At 43.0% G+C, this 21,457-nt stretch overlaps 2 protein-coding genes across 3 annotated transcripts in view; one reads left to right on the top strand and one right to left on the bottom strand.

The window, feature by feature from the left end:
• The window catches only part of ppp3ca (protein phosphatase 3, catalytic subunit, alpha isozyme), a 52,457-nt gene extending 39,579 nt beyond the window's left edge, over positions 1-12,878 (bottom strand). Inside the window, exon 1 of one of the 2 annotated variants that reach the window (XM_064980985.1) lies at positions 12,565-12,878. In XM_064980985.1, coding sequence (XP_064837057.1) covers positions 12,565-12,619 — 55 coding nt within the window. In that variant the 5' untranslated portion in view covers positions 12,620-12,878. The remainder of the gene's footprint in view (positions 1-12,564) is intronic. The other variant, XM_064980984.1, reaches the window with a different exon arrangement.
• A 1,890-nt stretch (positions 12,879-14,768) lies between these two features.
• Positions 14,769-18,797, top strand: LOC135550308 (ubiquitin-conjugating enzyme E2 D2). Its single transcript, XM_064980986.1, has 7 exons — positions 14,769-15,013; positions 16,184-16,247; positions 16,542-16,573; positions 16,667-16,744; positions 16,938-17,043; positions 17,240-17,333; positions 17,423-18,797. Exons 1-7 carry the CDS (start codon positions 14,990-14,992, stop codon positions 17,466-17,468), a joined length of 444 nt encoding a protein of 147 aa, XP_064837058.1. The 5' UTR covers positions 14,769-14,989; the 3' UTR covers positions 17,469-18,797.
• The last annotated feature ends 2,660 nt before the right edge of the window (positions 18,798-21,457 follow it).

Here is a 21,457-nt window from a genome sequence, read left to right as displayed (position 1 = left end):
TTTGTAATATTTTCTACATTGTAAAATAATTGTGAAGACATCAAAACTATGAAATAACACATATGGAATCATGTAGTAACCAAAAATGTGTTAAACAAATCACAATAAATTTGATACTTTAGATTCTTCAAAGTCGCCACCATTTGCCTTGATGACAGCTTTGCACACTCTTGGCATTCTTTCAACCAGCATCACCTGGAATTCTTTTCCAACAGTCTTGAAGGAGTTCCTACATATGCTGAGCACTTGTTGGATGCTTTTCCAACTCATCCCAAACCATCTCAGTTGGGTTGAGGTCGGACGATTGTGGATGCCAGGTCATCTGATGCAGCACTCCATCACTCTCCTTCTTGGTCAAATAGCCCTTACACAGTCTGAAGGTGTGTGTTGGGTCATTGTTCTGTTGAAAAACAAATGATAGTCCCACTAAGCACAATCCAGATGGGATAGCGTATCGCTGCAGAATGCTGTGGTAGCCATGCTGGTTAAGTGTGACTTAAATTCTAAATAAATAACTGACAGTTTTACCAGCAAAGCGCCCCCACACCCCACACTGACCTTCAGTCAATCAAGAAAATTAATGATGGACTGTCGTTTCTCTTAGCTTATTTCAGCTGTTCTTGCCATAATATGGACTTGGTCTTTTACCACCCCTACCTTGTCACAACACAACTGATTGGCTCAAATGCATTAAGAAGGAAATAAATTCCACTATTTAACAGGGCATACCTGTTAAATGAAATGCATTCCAGGTGACTACCTCATTAATCTGGTTGAGAGAATGCCAAGAGTGTACAAAGTGGTCATCAAGGCAAAGGGTGGCTATTTTGAAGAATCTCAAATATAAAATGAGTAGGTGTGGCCAAACTTTTGACTGGTACTGTATTTGCCACAGCTGCAGCTGTGTAGGGTATTAGGATCTCTGAACAAGCACCAAGTAGTACCACAATTCCTCTTCAGCCACCTCAAAAGAGATGTTTTTGTGAGCAGCATGAAGATATTACTCAATTTGATTGATAGGTTAATGAATTTCTAGTGCTATGAGATTGCTGCATTTACCAGACCTGCCAGGGATGGCACAGGCATTGATCTGGGTGTGGTCCTCCTGAAATCCCTTCACATTCGATTCACAGTTGCAGTGGTTCATCCAGCATATCCCTCCTCTATTACGATGCAACTGACCCACAGAAGACAGATGTTCCTGTATTAACACCTACAGTCAACTTTGAGTGAACCCATTCCACTGTCAACCCTTTGTCCTCTCTGCAAAAACACTCACTCGTTGAGATGCAGTACAGGAAACACACAGCTGTCTGCTGTCTCTGTATTGTCACCTGTTCAAAACAGTCCCTTTCCAAAACGATGTAGCTATGCCCTCTCAGAATGGAATTGAGTACGAAGGGATCCATCCTTGCAATACTTGCTGACTTACTATCATGCAGCACATTCTTTTGCTAACTCATTACAACTTAAATATGCTCAGCTTCTAAAGCAATTATTATTAAATTCCCCTATTGGCAATAGCCCCAAAAAGATTAAACATATGACAAATAAATGATGATGTCTTCAATGGAACTGGTTACTTATTGTACTAACAAGAAGTTAGATAGTATGTAGGAATACATTACAAGAAGACAGCCTATGCATAATATTCACCCCAAAAGTTGATATATCCAATACCAGTCATATATGTGTAACACCCTGATCAGTTTCACCTGTCCTCACTATTGTCTACACCCCCTCCAGGTGTCGCTTGTTTTCCCCAGTGTATTTATCCCTGTGTTTCCTGTCTCTGTGCCAGTTTGTCTTGTATGTGCCAAGTCAGCCAGTGGTTTTCCCGTTCACCTGCTTTTTGCTATTCTCTTTTTTCTAGTCTTCCCGGTTTTGACCCTTGCCTGTTTCTGGACTCTGTACCTGCCTGCCTGACCATTCTGCCTGCCTTGACCATGAGCCTGTCTGCCACTCTGTACATCCTGGACTCTGATCTGGTTTTGACTTTTTGCCTGTCCACGACCATTCTCTGTCCTACTCCTTTTGGACTAATAAACATTAAGACTCCAACCATCTGCCTCCTGTGTCTGCATCTGGGTCTCGCCTTGTCATGATAGTACGAACTGGCCATGACCGACCCAGCAGACTTGGATCAGCTCCTCCACGTTGTCTCCCTGCAGGGAGCCACCATTGGAAGACATGAGTTGTTACAGGACCTTTTGGAAGGATTCAGTTCCTTGATGGAACGCCACAACCATGGGTTGAAGGCTATTCTGGAGCAAATCAGGGAGTTAGCTCAGAGGCTGCCTGCCACCTCTGGAAAAAACCCAATCACCCAGTAATTTTTTTCCCCTACCTGTGGTGCGTTTGTACAGCCTATCCCGGCTCCCCGAGAACCCCGCTTACCACCTCCGAAGGGATATTCGGTGATTCCTGATACCTGCTGGGGTTTTCTTGCTCAGTGCTCGCTTATGTTTGAGCTACAGCCATCTTTGTTTCCTTCAGACTGATCAAAGATATATTATTACGCTAATGTCGGAAAGGGCGCTCTCCTGGGCTACGACAGTTTAGGAGCAACAATCTGCCATTTGTGGTCATCTGGAGGAATTTATGGCAGAGGTGAGAAAGGTATTTGAGTCTCCGGTATCCTGGAGAAAGGCGGCCAGTAAACTGCTTGACTTACGTCAACTCCCGTAGTGTGGCAGACTACGTGGTTTATTTTCGCAAGTTGGTCGCCATGAGTTTCCGAAGGCAGCTTTTCCGAGAGGATTCAAAGCCATCCGAGCCCTCTGGTGAATCTATGACAGGTGAGTTGGATACTCCTGAGCCTATGCAGTTGGGAAGAGCTAGGTTATCAGTTGGGGTAACGCTCAGGGAGGAAGAATAGTAACTGTTGTCTGTACTGTGGAGGGGCAGGACATTTTATAGCTCCCTGCCCTATTAGGAAACCCTTGTCTCTAGTGGGTACCAGTACTATGGTGTGTCAGACTGGGAGTTCCCTATTCCCATCACCCGCACACCCTTTTTTGTGCTTATGCTGTGGGGAGACCAGTCTAAGTCTGAGTGCTCATTGACTCTGGGGCTGATGAATGCCTTATAGATGCCATGATAGCTTCGGAGCTTGGTATTCCCACTCAGCCTCTCTCTGTTCCCATGGATGCTAGGGCAATAGACGGACGCTCTATAGGGGAAGTCACTCATAGTACTGTGCCCGTTCAATTACGGGTTTCAGGTAACAACAGTGAAACCACGGTTCCTCCTCACATCTCCCCCATGTTCCGGTTGTTTTGGGATTTTGCTGGCTCCAAAAGCACAATCCTGTAATTGACTGGACCACAAGCTCCATCCTGGGTTGGAGCCCATTTTGCCATTCCCACTGCCTTCAAGCAGCACAGCCTTCCCCAAGTCGTCTTCCTCAGGATGTTGGCAAGACTGTGGATGTCTCTGGTATTCCCACTGAATACCATGACCTCCTGGAAGTCTTCAGTAAGGCATGTGCTACTTCCCTTCCCCCACACCATCCTTATGATTGTGCCATTGATCTTCTCCCAGGCAATACACCCCCTCGGGGTTGGTTGTATTCTCTGTCCGGACCAGAGACCAATGCTATAGAGGAGTACATAGAGGACCATCCTTCTGCATCTCCTGCTGGCGCAGAGGCCTTTGTGGAGGAGGACAAGACCCTGCGTCCTTGCATTGACTACTGGGGAATTAACGACATTACTGTTAAAAAATCGTTACCCCCCCCCCACCTTTTCTATGCATTTGAACCTCTCAGGGGGCCACCATGTTTTCCAAGTTGGATCTTTGGAATGCCTAACCTTGGTTCGGATACGTGAGGGGGATGAGTGGAAGACAGTCTTCAACCCAGCCAGTGGACATTATGAGTACCAGGTCATGCCATGTAGACTAACCAATGCCCCTGCTGTTTTCCAGGCTTTGGACATGCTAAACCACTTTGTTTGTTTACCTTGTCGACATCCTGTTTTTTTTACCACTCTGCCCAAAAACATGTACTTCATGTCAGACAGGTCCTTCAGCACCTCATGGAGAACCAATTGTTCGTGAAAGCCAAGAAATGAGTTCCATCGCTCTACTATCACCTTTCTGGGATATCCTGTTGATGCTCTGGGGGCGCAATTTCATTTTTGGATGAAAAACGTTCCCGTTTTAAACAAGATATTTTGTCACAAAAAGATGCTCGACTATGCATATAATTGCTACCGTTCGAAAGAAAACACTCTGACGTGTCCAGAAATACAAAGATCTTCTCTGTGCGTGCCCTAAAACGTGAGCTTCAGGCAAAACCAAGATGAGATGGCATCCAGGAAATGACAAGGATTTTTGAGGCTCTGTTTTTCATTATCTCCTTATATGGCTGTGAACGCAAGAGGAACGAGCCTGCCCTTTCTGTCGTTTTCCCCAAGGTGTCTGCAGCATTGTGACGTATTTGTGGGCAGATCATTGGAAGATTGACCATAACAGACCACATTTACCACGTGTCCGCCCGGTGTCCTGCGCCGAAATTGGTGCGCAAAGTCACCTGCCAGTATTTTTCCATGGGACACAGAGAGGAAAGCAAGCTTCCACGAACTGCATGTCAATGAAGAGATATGTGAAAAAACACCTTGAGGATTGATTCCAAACAACGTTTGCCATGTTTCGGTCGATATTATGTAGTTAATCCGGAAAAAGTTTCACGTTGTAGGTGACTGCATTTTCAGTTCGTTTCGGTAGCCAGACGCAATGTAGAAAACGGAACGATTTCTCCTACACACAGACGCTTTCAGGAAACACTGCGCATTTGGTATGTGACTGAGACTCTCCTCATTGAAAACATCAGAAGCTCTTCAAAGGTAAATGATTTTATTTATTTGGTTATCTGGTTTTTGTGAAAATGTTGCGTGCTACATGCTACACAAAATGCTATGCTAGCTTTGCATACTCTTACACAAATTAGTCAATTTCTATGGTTCAAAAGCATATTTTGAAAATCTGAGATGACAGTGTTGTTAAGAAAAGGCTAAGCTTGAGAGCAAACGCATTATTTTAATTTTATTTGCGATTTTCAGAAATCGTTAACGTTGCGTTATGCTAATGAGCCTGAGGCTTTAGTCACAAACCCGGATCCGGGTTGGGGAGTTTCAAGAAGATATGCCATTGCTGAGGGCGATGTTCAGATGGATCCTGGATAGGTGAAAGCAGTGGTGGATTGGCCTCAACCAATGTCCAGGGTGCAGTTTTAACAGTTTCTTGGTTTTGCTAACTTCTACCGCCGCTTCATTCAGGATTACAGCACCCTGGTGGCCCTCCTCTCGGCACTCACCTCTCCCAAGGTACCGTTCAAATACTCTCCAGCTCCCGACAAAGCCTTTGTGAACCTGAAGCATCCGTACAGCCAAGTGCCTCAACTCCAGGCAGGCCCGGTGGGCCCTCTTGTTTACCAGATTCAACTTCACCATTTCCTATCACCCAGGGTCAAAAAATGTGAAGCCTGACGCTCTCTCCTGCCTATACAATTAACACCCTTAACCTCTGAAACTATTCTCTCTACCTCATGCCTTGCTGCCACTGTGGATTGGGATATTGAGAACCTGGTTCGCATGGTGCAACACTCCCAGCCTGGACCTGAAGGGGGTCTGGCTAACCGGCTGTTTGTCCCTAACCCAGTCCAGTCCTGGAATGGGCTCATTCCTCCAGGCTGACATGTCATCCAGGGTCCCGTCGTACACTAGCCTTCCTCCGACAACGTTTCTGGTGGCCCACAATGGTTCCTGACGTCTCTGCCTTCATTGTCGCATGCACAGGGTGTGCTCAGAACAAGACTTCACGGCAAGCTCCTTTTGGCCTCCTTCAGCCACTACCGGTCCCTCATCGTCCCTGGCTTCATATCTCTGGACTTTGTCACTGGGCTCCCTCCATCTGACAGCAACACTGTCATTCTGACGGTAAGTCACTCGGTTCTCCAAGACCGCATATTTTATCCCTCTCCCCAAACTACCTTCTGCCAAAGAGACGGCCCAGCTTATGGTGCAGCATGTTTTACGGATCCACGGTCTCTTGTTAGACATGGTCTTCGTTTGGTGTTCTCGTCTCCGTTCTGGAAGGTATTCTGCACCCTTATTGGGTTGTCGGCCAGCCCTCGAAACGGGAGTCTGCCTCCACTCTTCCCGGAACAAGAGTAGGTCAGCATACCCTCGGCCCAGATGTTTGTCCGCCGCTGTCGACGTACCTGGAGAAGAGCCAGGGTGGCTATTCTCAAGACCAACTCCAGGTATCATCGACAAGAGGACCGTCGCCGGACCCCAGCCCCCACTACCGCATTGGGCAGAAGGTATGGCTTTCCACTCGGGATCTGCTTAGGGTAGAGTCTGCCTAGGGTAGAGTCCCGCAAGCTGTTTTCCCGGGTCATTGGTCCTATTCCCATCTCCAGAGTTCCACTGCTGTCCGTCTTGTGTTACCCCGTACCCTCCATATTCACCCTACATTCCATGTGTCTAGGATTAAGCCCGTGTCTCAGTCCTTTGTCCCCCCCCCCCCCCCGGGTCATCATCAATGGACAGACAGCATATACGGTGAGACGCCTCCTGAGGGTTCGACCCCAGAGCAGGGGTTTCCAGTACCTGGTTAACTGGGAGGATTATGGCCCGGAGGAGAGGTGCTGGGTCCCTGCTAAAGACATCCTGGACCCGGCCCTCATCAATGATTTTGACCACCAATATCCCAGTCAGCCAGGTATGCACCCAGGTAGGATGCCAGGTGGTGTCCCGGGTGGGGGGCTACTGTCACATCCTGATCTGTTTCACCTGTCCTTGTGATTGTCTCCACCCCCTCCAGGTGTTGCTTGTTTTCCCCAGTGTATTTATCACTGTTTCCTGTCTCTCTGGGCTTGTATGTTCCAAGTCAACCAGCGGTTTTCCCTTTCTCCTGCTTTTTGCTATTCTCCTTTTTTTTGTCTTCCAGGTTTTGACCCTTGCCTGTTTCTGGACTCTGTGCCTGCCTTGACCACAGGCCTGTCTGCCACTCTGTACCTCCTGGACTCTGATCTGGTTTTGACCTTTTGCCTGACCACGACCATTCTCTTGCCTACTCCTTTTGGATTAATAAACATTCAGACCCCCACCATCTGGGTCTCACCTTGTGTTGTAGCGGTATTTATTAGAGAGGGGTAAAGAAAGATTTTGTTCGGGCGCCAGGCAGGTATTAACCATGCCGAAAGGAAAAGAGTAGAATAGAGAGAGTACCACTACCAGACCCACACACATCAGCAGAAGAGACTGCCTAGAGTGTAGCCTATTTACCAGATAGCCAGTGGAGAGAAAAGAGAATACACACCATATAAAACCCACATCACAGCACAGGGGTAACCCCAACAAGAATACCTCATACACTAATACTAATAATGGCAGAGCAATTCAACAGCAACTTCATACAAGAACGAACCCAGTCATCAACAGAGGATTTGCAATAATCTGTATTATTTTCTAGTGGATGAGTGCAGAGGGTATGAATGTGGGGGGTGTTCATCGACACAACCATGGCCTTAAAAGTCCACAGTCTTCTCGGAAACATGTCATTAGTACACCTCACCTCAATACAGTTCACATAATAATACACAATTTGCAAGCAACCTCCCTTTTAACTACAATGTCCATCCAAATAGTTCTGGCAGGGCAATAATAGTCCAGCTCTAATGAACTTCAATGGGAAGTGCATTTAAAAAATAAAGAGTCTGTTGCAGGGTAACGCACTGGAACGAGAGGAAAGAGAAAGGGAGAGAAAAAAAGAAATCTTAGCTGTGGTCTTCAGGCCTGCCGGTGTACTGTCTGACTGTCCGATGGTTTGTTGGTTAGTATGTTAAAGCTTCGCAACAATGTTGCTACTAATCCATGCAATCCATAATGGACGCGGTCCCAAACAAAAACAACCACGATCTAAAGCGAACACACCGATGATTGAGTTAAATACTTTATAAACTACACACGCTGAAAACAAACAAAACTTCTGTAAAACAGCACACACAATCAAACTGTTGCGTCACCCAAGAGCTCCTCCCCAAAGAGTTGAATGAGCCCTCTTTATTTCCTCCTTCCTTACTGCTCATGCTCTCTTAAAGTGGCAGTGCACGGTGAAGATGGCATACCAGTGGAAGTAACTTTTTTTGATATACTCAGAGGACCATTATTAGCATGTTTTAACCACTCCTATATACAGTAAATGGTAGATTATCAGATATGCAACAAGAAGTTCTGATATCATTATTACTGAAACAGGACCCAAGTGGTGAGTGTGTGTATATAAGATCCAGTCCATTTAAAAAATTGGAGACCTCTTACACTTCAGTGTTGTGATGCAAAAATCCTAGCAAAATGCTTGGCACATAGAATTAAAGTATTGTCAGATATTATTCATCCTAATCAGACAGGTTTTTTACATGGACGATACATTAGAGATAATATAAGACAAATACTGGAAACAATAGAATACTATGAAATATATGGGACAACAGGCCTAGTTTTCATAGCTGATTTTGAAAAGGCTTTTGAAAAGTACGACTGGGGTTTATATATACATTTTATATAAATTAATATATATACATTTTGGGGAATCTCTTATAAAATGGGTTAAAGGTATGTATAGTAACCCTAGGTGTAAATAATGGCTACATCTCAAAGTTTTAAACTATCTAGAGGAGTAAAACAAGGTGGTCCACTATCGGCATATCTATTTATTATTGTCATTGAAATGTTAGCTGTTAAAATTAGATCAAACTATAATATTAAGGGATTAGAAATCCGTGGCTTAAAAACTAAGGTGTCATTGTACGCTGATTCATGTTTTCTTTTAAAACCACAATTAGAATCTCTACCAAGGCTTTTTAGAGGATCTAAATACTTTTGCTATCGTCTCTGGATTAAAACCAAATTATGATATTACGTATTGGATCACTAAAAAATGCACATTTTACATTACTGTGTAGGTTACCAACTAAATGGTCTGACGGAGATGTGGACATATTCGGTATACAAATCCCAAAAGAAAGAAATGATCTCACTCCAATAAATGTTTATAGAAAGTTAGCAAAATAGATAAGATCTTGCTACCATGGAAAGGAAAATACCTGTCTATTTGAGGAAAAATCACCCTGATTAACTCTTTAGTCATATCACAGTTTACCTAATTGCTTATGGTTTTGCCTACACCTAGTGACCTGCTATTTAAATTATATGAGCAAAAAATATTGGCAAGCCAGACAAAATTAAAAAGGCCTATTTATATAATGAATATGAATTCGTAGGGCAGAAATGATTAAATATTAAAGCATTAGACCTCTCATTAAAGGCATCAGTCATACAAAAGTTATGCTTAAATCCAAACTGGTTCTCTAGTAAATTGGTAGGAATGTCTCATCCTGTGTTCAAGAATTACTTTTTTCCCCTTTATTCAGATTACACCTGCTCACTTTCGGTTGTTTGAAAAGGAAATAATCTCCAAAATATCATTATTTTTTAAAAAAGCCTTAGAAAGTTGGTTGCAATTTCAGTTTAATCCACCTGAAAAGATAGAACAAATAATACAACAAATATTGTGGTTAAACTCACATATACTAATTGATTTTTTAAAAGTGTTTTTTCGAAGACATTTAAAAATTTATGTGAATAATATCATAAATAGGACTGGTGTAGTTATGTCACACATGCAGCTAACACAGACATATGGAAATATCTGCTCTACCCAAAATTACAACCAACTAATAGCAGCATTACCACAAAAATGGAAGAGGCAAGTAGAAGGGGAAAAAAGTAAGGAACTTGTATGTCGGCCCTGTATTAAAGAACATAAATGGTTAAAGAAAGTGTGATAAATGAACACATATACCAATTTCATTTAAGGACCAAAAAACGGACAGCTGTGCCATTTAAATTGCTAAATATTTGGGAAGAGATTTTCGATGTATCCATTCCATGACACATGGTTTATGAATTGATACGCAAAACAACTAGAAATAAATGCAAATAGAAATCCAAAATGGATGGGGTTGAGAGAGAGATGGGAGGGGTTGAATGGAGCTGAAGGGTGGGACTAATAACAAGATAACCAATGTAAAACATAAGGGGTCTGCAATATTAAGCTGATCCACCCCTTTCAAAAAAGAAGTTCTTGGCCCATACATGTTAAGAGAAGAGATAAAGAAATGTTAGAATGAGGTGCTCCACCTTCTCTCTTTGCAAGTTATGCGCCACCTCCCCTTCCCAAATTCGAAAGATGCTAACACGGAACCCAAACCGGCTGTGCGCGTGCTCCATCGTGCATAAATGTATTTTGTCCCCCACAACAAACGTGATCACGACATGCAAGTTAAAATATCAAAGCAAACTCTGAATCAATTATATTAATTTGGGGACAGGTCAAAAAGCATTAAACATTTATGGCAATTTAGCTAGTTAGCTTGCACTTGCTAGCTAATTTGTCCCATTGAGCTAGCTTGCTGTTGTTGATTTGTCCTGGGATATAAACATTGAGTTATTTTACCTGAAATGCACAAGGTCCTCTCCACCCGCCAATTAATTCACACATAAAACGGTCAGCTGAATCATGTCTAGTCATCTCTCTTCCTTCCAGGCCTTTTCTTCTCTTGACTTTATGTTGCGATTGGCAACTTTCATAAATTAGGTGCAAACCGCCACTGACCTCATTCGTCTTTCAGTCACCCATGTGGGTATAACCAATGAGGAGATGGCACGTGGGTACCTGCTTCTATAAACCAATGAGGAGGTGGGAGAGGCAGGACTTGCAGACCGATCTGCGGCACAAATAGAACTGACTTCTATTTTAGACCTTGGAAACACAGACACTCGTTGGTGCCACAAATAGAACTGACTTCTATTTTAGACCTTGGCAACACAGACGCTTTCTACATTTATTTTGTGAAGCGAGCGGTGTAGTCAGCCTGTAACACCTTGGAAATTGTGATTTGTCAAAATAACCAGTGAAGACAAGCAAAACACGGGAACTAGTGCTGTTCCTTATCCTAGCATCCCATTAAATCCAAATAGATTATATTGGTTTACAAACAGAATCTTCCACAACAGATTAGCATATGCCAGATTTTACAATGCCTGGATAGTTATTTTACTTATAAACTAACCACATGTTATAGCAATCTGGTGCCTGGCAGAACAGTCGATGACGTGACACCCAGACATTGGTTGATGCATGCAACTTCTGAGCAGAGGCACGCGACCTGTATGTGACAGTTGTCAGGGGCTTGGTGGGTCTAGCAGGCTGTGATCGTCTTGATTTTATACTTTTCACATGTTCAGCAAGAGATTAGAGTCACCTATGAAACACGGACCACACAAAGGTTCCCACCCTTACATTACGATAAACCGAAGAGTAGATGTATAGCCCTATTTTCAATCAAGTGCTATAGTATTTTTATTCTAAACAATGCATATTCAATATATCACAATGCTGCTGTCCGGGCCTGGATAGCTGCAGCACCGAACTCGGGTTTACATTAGATTAAACCTCGTCTGCGCCTGCAGACAAGTGCCATGGGGTTGGGTGTGCAATTGAGACTCGATTTGTAAATAAAATGCGTCAGAAATAAACTATTCCAATATTGGAAAGCGGCAACCCCAAGGAGGAGCCCTGACGCACCACCGTAAAATGACTAAAACTGTCATATACCCCACGGGATGGCACATTTATAATAAAAAGCCATTTGACATGAACGAGACGGGAAAGACAGGGACTTATTATTGAAGCTCAGTCGACACTATTTTACTTGTAGCATAGCCCCTATACATCATTGCAGACGACAGCACTTTTGACGCCAGAAAATGATATTGCAGAGACAATAGGAGTATTGAAAGAAATGGCTACAGGTCTACATTAGGTTATATTTTCTATGATATGCATACTAATAGCCTACATCATAGCAGCATAGACGTTATTGGCACACGTGCCAAAGAAACGTGAATATAGGCCTAATCGAAACGAGTGCGTACTTTGAAACTCAAGATCCAAGCAAAGATAACCTATATGTTTTACTCATCGACAGTGAAAACTGCCACATACAATTCCAATATAGATTGCAACCCACCCCATCCCCCCAGTGAGTACGTAGATCCACGTATTCACCAAGCGCCCTCTATCACAGTGCCAGCGAAATCATGCTGCATCACTGCCTCAACCGCAAAGACCTCCACGGCAACACGGCCTCATTTAGTATCTTCTTCTGCTTGTCCATGACTAAATACAATCACATTGGGACAGTGCAAAACATATTGCCGTGACACGATTAGGAAGAGTATCCCCCCCCCCCCCCACCACCACACACACACACACACACAGAGTCTGAAGGCTATAGCTATAAATACAGTCACTGCCTTTCACTGTTTATCAACATCACAGGACCCGAGCAAAATGCAATTATTTATATAGCACATCAGACATCCACATGACGCAATACCCAACCCTAAACTAGATCTTAAACGGCACACAATTAATAGCGTATAGCTCTTAATAGCCTATACAATAATTTAAAAACAAAGAAAATGCACTCACTTTTTACTACTCGATCCGTGGCGTTTAAGACCATGTCAACGTTAGACATCTTCATGGGCAGTTGCGCTCGTGAGGCAAACTCGTTTTTAGTCCTCCTTGCGGAAGTGACTGTTTATTCTCGGTGTGTTTTCGCGGTTGCGAGATTTGGTTGGTGCAGTGGCATCACTTGGATACGTCCCTCAGTGTATCACTGCCTGCGCTGGGGATGACTACTGCTACCCAGTTAGGGTGGATGCTGCTGAGGAGGGTGCTGTGTTAAGCTGTCGTGTGGCGGAGGATGGAGGGAACGAATTAGGAGGGGGTGGCAGAGAGAGACAGAGTGGGAGAGAGAGAGAGCTCTGCTCAGGAGATCCTCACTGCGCGCTGCACCACCCCGACATGGCGTTGAGGGGAACTCCTTCGCAAATGTTTCACGGGGCTGCCTGATGCTGCCATCAGGTGGAGGCAAAGCCGGGGATTCCCAAAAACACGCACGCGCCATGTTTTTGTATTCTATGCACTTGCTGAAAGGGGTGGGGATGTGCCCTGAGACGCATAGGTCTGTCGCCTACTGTATTTAGTATGGTTGTATCAGTGAAGGTTCCTGGGGTAAAACATTGTGCCATTGATTTTTTTTTCGTGTGAGATGTTATTTCTCCAACATGTTCAAATATTCTGAGAGACCTATGGGAGAACAAGTGGCATCCATAGAGGAGATGACAAGCCCAAAATGTGTGTGTGTGACAAGAACACATTGAATACCTAACCAATCAACACAGAACATTTCCTGGAAGTGTTCACATAACCATGGCATGTGGTTGCGCAAACTGTTCTGCCTCTCAGACCAAATGTGTCTGGATGCCAAATAATCTTGGATCAGTAGGCCTATTAGAGGAAAGTGGAAATTTTAACAGCATAAGGTTTTCCTGCAGCCACAGGCCCATAACAGGTGCTTTGAATGAATATCCTCATTATATGAACTGCCAGTGCGCGGCGCTGTTCAGTGTCCGTGGTTCTGAAACCAGCGACCAGTCAGACCGCGCTCATCGCAGCGCTGTCCGTAGTGCTGAATGTTTGGGCGCAGGTAGGCCATCTTCCCGTAAACTCGATTCACTGCGGATTCTAAAATGTAAGTTACAAAAGACAGACAACTTGTTTTGCCACCTCAACAACACACTGTGATGTACTTAGCTATTCATATATTTTTCCACAACTTTTACTTCGCTACATTCTTAAAGAGAATAATTCTCTTTTTACTGCATACATTTTCCCTGACACCCAAATGTAGCCGTTACATTTTGAATGCTTAGCAGGGCAGGAAAATTCTCAAATTCATGCACTAATCAATAGAACGAACCTGGTCATCTCCCCTAATGCGTCTGATCTGGTGGACTCACTGGTGGATACACAAATGCTTCGTTTGTAAATGAGGTCTGAGGTTTGGAGTGTGCCCGTGCCTATCAGTACATTTGTTGTTTTTTTTAACAGGAAAATTGTGCTGTGGTCTGTTAAAGATAAGGAATTTTAAATTATTTATACTTTAACTTTTGATAGTTAAGTATATTTCAAACCAAATACTTTTACAAAGGTAGTATTTTACTGGGTGAATAACTTTTACTTGAATAATTTTCTATTAAGGTATCTTTACCTTTACTCAAGTATGACTATTGGGTAATTTTTCCACCACGGCTCATTCCCATGTAGGCCTATGGCTACAATAGAAGTCGCGGATTGGTGGGTCTTCTCTTCATCTGAATTTTGTAGGCATGACGGGCGAGGACTTTGTGATGACTGTAGAAATGTATGTGCTTGGCTAAATGTTCTATGATGTAACCTTAGGTATAATACATGAACAAAATAAAACTCTGAAAACAGTGAAACAATATCTGTAGTGCTTTTTCTTTTTGACAGCTATGAGGTTGCAGGTCCATCCCTTGCACATATGGTTCCACAGTTATTATATATGCATATAAAGTTGACCATGACACGGGTAGGCCTAATTACGGATACAAGTGGGCTATCCTATTTCTACATCTAGCTAATCATTAGAAATTATAGCACAAATTAATAAAATCATGGAGTCATATGGGAGGAACCAGTGGAGTTGTGTAGCCTAAAGACTCAGAAATGATGTCAGTTGCATAGCTCTAACCTGTCCCACCGTTTCCAGCGGATGTAGCGTGTCGCAAGCAGACGATTGCGTCACAGTCTACCGAGAAGTGATGCGGTGCCCACTTCCCACAGCTGCTAGGAGGAGCCGGGTGAAGCGCACTGTATTTCAGTTTCGATAGGCTACTCCGATAGTCAGTCGCCGCATTGTACTGTAAAGACAACCATTTAAAAACACATTTTGAACTCCGGGGGGTAAAATCTGGGTGGAGAGGCAATAATCGTTGTTTCGCAGAAGTAAACCGACCAGTACATTGACAGCGGCACGAACACAACAATGGCCCTGAAAAGAATTCACAAGGTAAGGAAGTAACGTTATCTTGCTTCCGTGCTAGCTAATAGCGAGCCCCCTTTTTGGCCTTCGCTTTTTGGCACAATTACGAGCTAGGCTACTAAAGCAAAACGGCTTGCTAGCCCACATTTAGACCGCTTTCCTCACTTGCCGCCTGGTCAGTGGCTAACTTGTGATCAGATTAATTTGCTTTTGAAAACTAGCGTTAGCTAGCTGGCTACTAGGCAGTTAGCTAGCACAGTTTAGCGGCAGATGACATCGATAACAGTGCGCTATGCTAGCTAACAAGGTAACTAACGTTAACTATGAGTTATTGGCTACTAGCTAGTTAGCTAATTTGATTAGCAAGCTACCATTAGCTTACTATAGTTAGTTAATTAGGTAGTTAGCATACTGGCGGTGGTAGCTAGTTAGTTTGGCTAAATAGCTAACTAGCTTTAATCATAGCTTGCCAAGTATAACTAGCTAGCTAACGTTTTTCGGGAAATCCCTTACTAGCTAGTACTACCTACTAACCTTACTTCCTTGTAGTAAACAAATGAACATCTGCTGCTGGTATCGTTTACACCCCAACAAAAATCACGTTTGGCATATAACTACCATGGTCCTGACCTGTCTAATGCCAGTAGTTACTTCAGCAACTTGACTTGAACAAACGAGTTAGCTACTGTAACTAGCTATAAAATTGTTTTACCAGCATTGTCTTCAGTATCAAAATGAAGTTGCTCTGTTGCTTTCATCTGACACTGGCTGATCAATGATTAATGAAAACGATTGAAGTTGACAGAATGTTAGACTTTGAAAGGAAAATATTTATCCGTCCATGCTATTCTAAATCCAGTACTATTTCTGTTTCATTGAGGACATTTAACTGACTTACTTTCAGTTGTGGCGGAAACGATGTTCAGTAGTAAACATGAATCCCGCTAACCCGTACAGGACAGGTCTGACCACAATGTTGTTTGTAGTCCTTGAAATTAGTTACATTTTGATAGGTCTTTATCTTCTGGCAACAAATCTGAGCCTAGCCTACGACATACCAGCCCACATTCAGCATTGGAGACATTGTATGCAGTTTTACTGAATTACTCATACAATACAGGCGTTGTTCATGGAGGTATTATACTTTTTGGAAGAAATCAGAACTCTATTTATTTTTTTATTTATTTTTTCTCCTAGGAGTTAAATGATTTGGCTCGTGACCCTCCAGCACAGTGCTCCGCAGGACCAGTGGGAGATGACAGTAAGTCACCTCAACCTCTATCACACAACACCACCACCCGCAAATTACTTTCACCACCTATTTCAATCAACATTCATGATGGTTCATATCTTAATCACAGAAAACAGTATTTGACTCCCAAGAATACCGTTGATGAAATGTAGCCTATAGATGGGAGCCAATAAAGATTGATGCTGGTATTCATCAATGACACCAGTTGTCATTTGTATATTGGCACGGAAATCTAATTGAAACACTATTTACTTGTAATGGTGCTCATAGTGTATTTTAACAGTTTTCTCCTCTTTTACCTAGTGTTTCACTGGCAAGCTACAATAATGGGACCTGTAAGTATACCCCCCTGTTCTGCTCTTTAAAGTTTAGGGGTTCACAGCCTTTATTCTGGGACATATAGTAACCAAAAATGTTCCTTTCTGCAGAATGACAGTCCGTATCAGGGCGGCGTGTTCTTCTTGACCATTCACTTCCCCACTGACTATCCCTTCAAACCACCAAAGGTAAGGTCGTATCCTGGAACTTGTGGGCAGACTTTTAATGTAGCTATGAGCTAGATCTACATTGATCGTAAAATTCCATCATGCATGACTGTTTGTTTTCAGTGCATGCGACATCTCGTCATTGCGGTAAAGGAGATGGTGTAAATGTTATACATTTGCAAGATACAGAAAAAAAAGCATGTCCTCTCTATAGGTTGCATTCACCACAAGAATCTACCACCCAAACATCAACAGCAATGGCAGCATCTGCTTGGACATCCTGAGGTCGCAGTGGTCGCCAGCACTCACCATCTCCAAAGGTAAGTCCAAAATGGTGCTCTTGGTTTATGTTTGTATGTGGGTCTCAATCATTTGTTCCGGTTGGCTTGAACCAGTATGGTTTGAGTTTTCACAACAGATTCTGGTAAGTATGTCCCGAATTATGCTCCGGAAGAGGTCCGAGATTTACGTTGATTGTCAGAACTGTGGTGACTCTTGTTGTTGGTCGTCCTACAGTCCTCCTGTCCATCTGCTCACTTCTCTGTGACCCAAACCCAGACGACCCACTAGTTCCTGAGATCGCCCGCATCTACAAGACCGACAGGGAAAAGTAGGCCTTACACATTTTCAACATTCAACACATTTTTGTATAGCCTGTGTGCTACAAGGAAAGTGATTTGTATCCTGCTGTCATTCCAGATACAACAGAATAGCCCGGGAATGGACACAGAAATATGCAATGTAGTCGCAAGGCATAACAGCAGATAATCTGCCTTTTTATATTCGAAAGCTTGGGGAGCTTTGAACGAAAAAGAGGGGAAAAGTCTTGTTGGTTTCCATTGGAGTGATTTCTTTGAGCCACACCCACCCTCTCCCTACGCACTTGACCTCCATTCTCCTGCCTCACCCCCTTCCTTCAAAACCTGTCCAGCTGCGGTGTTGTACATATTTCAGATTGCATATTGTATACCCCACTGTCTGTTTCTGCCACTATGTCCACCGGCACCCATGTAGGACCACTCTTATTTGATTCCAAGAAGCGTTCCTTATACTTTTTTTATGAGCCCAAGGTTTGCTTTCCCAAGATTGAGGGATTTGTATTTTTTTTTTAAACAACTTTTTTCTTCTTTTTTTTCCCTCTGTGCTTCCAGCTATCCTGTGAGATGATGGTAAGGGTGGGGAGAGATGGGACATGGATAGTGTTTTTGGCTATGATAAGAAATGACTTTCAATCTGTCACTGGTTTTGGAAACCTCTAGGGGACTTTTTCTGTTTGGCTACGGTATGCCCAGGATCCCGCCTCAGCCCTACCACAATATTAATCACTGTCATTAAGATGATAGTTAAGTACCCGTGGACCCATCCGCACTGTATGAAGTGGGATAATAGAATAATGAGAAGGCAATCTATTGATGGAAGTAACTCCCAAATGATTGTTTTCCCTCAACTTAGTCAAATGATATACTCCTTGTTGTTTTTGCTAAAGAAAAAAAATAGTACCCTTTTAGATCGACCTTTGAGCCTTCATTATATAATTTTTCTCTCAATGGTGGCAAATCTTTATTTTTTTGGTGTAGGTCTGATTTGGAAACGGCCAATGTTAGGCAGATAAGTTGGGTGGTACAAGTAGTTTGTGACTGGAATGATATTAATCCAGCTTGATCGTCCATTTGATCTAGCCTGAAAGGACAAAGATTTGACATGAGTAATAAATAATGTTTGAAGGCAACTTCACAAGACAAGCTCTAAAATGTTTTGAGCAACAGTAGCACTAGACTAGACAAATATGATAAGAGTTGAACTGTCTACCCTCAAGTGGGCTAAGTTGAAGGAAACAATCTGATTGGGGTGTATTTTCATAAAAAAAAAAAAAAAGTGAACTCATTATTCTGTCTTCTCACTTTGTATATTTGAGCTGCCATTGTTGACTTAGCTCCAATGACTCATTGGCTGGATCTCAGAACCCTGGACTCAAGGACTTGATTTCCAGACCGACAAACTTCTGTATATTTAATTACCCAGGAGCTCATGGAGCTTGTCTTAATTAAACTGTGTAATAAACATGATTATTAAAGTTGTGGGTTTCACTGTTTTATTTAATATCCTTGCTCAAATATGTGCTTTTACAATTTTATCTGAAGGCTTTGTCAATTTGAAAAGAGGAATGTCTTGTATGGTTTGTTTTAATATATATATTTCTTAACCTTTTTATTTAGCTAGGCGAGTCTTGCATGTGTCCTATTGATGTGGGAGACTTTTGCAGATGTTTTGATAGCAACAATGAAACCTACGTAATGAACCTTTTTAATACAACTGTGAAACATTTAGCCTTCCTATTATTCCAACTGATTCATACCACCATGGTGTCTCGCTCTGGTCCCTTTTACAGCAAACTTTACATTCTGACTTAGGACCTGGCTGTTCTTATTACTGCCAGCCCATTCAATTAATTATTTATTACATTATTTGAAGCAAAGTTACAGAACCTGCAACTACACTAGACCCGAATTCCAGTCTTATGTATTCGTGCTACGCTGCTTCAAAACTTGTATGGAATATTTCACACACAACTGTCTGATTTGTGAGACTACTGTACAACACTGTCCTGAATTTTAAGGACAAAGGTGGGCCAAGAGCCGCTTAATATACTTACACCAATTCAGCTGCTTTACCATGATGCTCAATTATAGTATTTTTTAGGAGGGGTTAGACCTTATGTACAATATACAAATAAAGGTGTCTTTATTTCCAGGCCACAAATTAGATTTTTTATTCTCCCACTAGATGGCGGTCTATCATTGGGTTTGGCTCTAATGTTAGTTTGATTTTTCATAATGTAGGCTTAACGGCTTGTGCCATTCATTTGAGGGCCATAATCAGCTAGCCACTGTGGCATTTACAGTGGCTGTAGTCAATTAAGAGGTGGATGAGATGTCTTAGTTAAATGCCATTAGATACCGTAAACATATGTTAAATCTATATAATGACTATGTCCATTTTCCGTGGATCCCAAGGGTAGTTTGCGGACTATCACATTCTGAGTGCAGAGAATGAACATGTGATTGCTTGTGATCTGAACAACAAATCCTTGAAATCGCGCCAGTGTTGACTGCCAGCAGCCCACTGCAGCTTGGAGCAATGAGGTGCAGGTAAAGTCTACTATAGTCTACTCTACTGCATGTTTGAGTCATATACCTTGTGGTGAGGACATTTACCCACACAGAGAACCCATATCACCAACAAAACTATGGTTCTTTCATTCACTACAGGGGCTTGAGGCAGGGCCCAATACCCTTTCACATTTTGTGTGTCCATGAATTTAGCAATACTCGAGGGGACTGATGAGTGGAGGGAGGCCAGTCAGATGAATGGGATGAGCCTCTGGACTAAAACAGGAAGTGTAAGGTGGGGAAGACAGCTGCACAGGGAGGTGAGGTACTGTCTTCTTATAAGGGTGTGTGGGAGTGAGAAAGGGGAGCTGCACTGTGATGTTTGGAGAACTTGCGTGTCTTGCAACAGTACTGTGTCTGAGAAACCGGATGTTCATCTCTCTCTCCCTTCCTCTCACCCCTCACTCCTCTTCTAGGCTTCCTTTAGAGTCTCTCCTGTGGCGCTGGTCATGTGTGCAGCTGGAGAAAGAGGCCGTGTAACACTAATCCCCCGGCCGGCTCAGGAAAGTACTCTGCCTCGCTTAGCACAGACAGAAAACAACAAAGAGCTGAGTGTGGCTGCAGCCCCAGGGCTCAGCCGCCCACAAGAACGTCTCCTGTGTCACAGCTTGCTGCTGCCTCCTACCCATGGCCACTCTCTCACCCATTGCTCTCTCGATGTAACACTCTCTGACACACCCCATACCAGTGGAAAAAAAAATACAATTTCGGGAAACTATGATGCCTAACCTATGTGTGTGTGTGTGTGTGCACGTGCGAGAGTGTGTGAGAGAGATTGACTTCTGAGGGTCCAGATCAGGAATGTAGACAAGCGGACAGGAAAAATGTGGTCAGTCTGGACATTTTAAAATAACAAGGATGCACAGGCGCTCCTCTGCACTATATGTTAAATCAAAGTGAGGGACTCGTGGCTGCGTGCTTTTAATCAATTTAAAATTAATAGGCCCATGTGACCAATTACAAGAGTTCAGTTATAAGTGTTATAACCCATATTTTGGTAACGTGGTAAATATTGACCCCTTGCAGTGCATACGCGCCGTTCCTCAAATTTCGTGCACACCCTACTTCACTATGCACATGCCTCGGAGCTTAGAGTTGGTATGGCTGATGGTCGGCATGAAAGTGATTTCCAAAGGCGCAAGGGATGACGAGGGGATTGACGTCTTCTTCATATGAGATAGGGTGAGACCCGGCATATTGCCAGAGCCATGTTAGACACTCCAGGGATTACGGAGAAATGCGTGTCCAATTTATGCACGGCAGTGCGTCTTGGGGGAATAGATGCGACCATTGTGCACTTACCTTGAACGGAACCCTTGCTTGTTATCCCACGGCCACTCTCAGTAAACACAGAAGCCTACAGGTAAACATGCTAATAATAATTTTCGAATGATAATAAACCAAATGGCGAAACAGCACTATTCATTTAATAGATTAATGGTACATTTTGGCCCTACAGGTAGTCTAGCAACACCAACCTATAGCCTATATTCTACTGACGTGGAGAGAATATAAACGTTTGGCTTGGCTAAATTACAACAAATGGCATGATGAGTTAAACAAA

Source organism: Oncorhynchus masou, chromosome 12 (genome assembly GCF_036934945.1).
Source record: "Oncorhynchus masou masou isolate Uvic2021 chromosome 12, UVic_Omas_1.1, whole genome shotgun sequence".
Lineage (NCBI taxonomy): Eukaryota > Metazoa > Chordata > Actinopteri > Salmoniformes > Salmonidae > Oncorhynchus > Oncorhynchus masou.
Note: the sequence above shows the minus strand (reverse complement) of the source record. Positions and strands in the feature narration are given on the sequence as shown.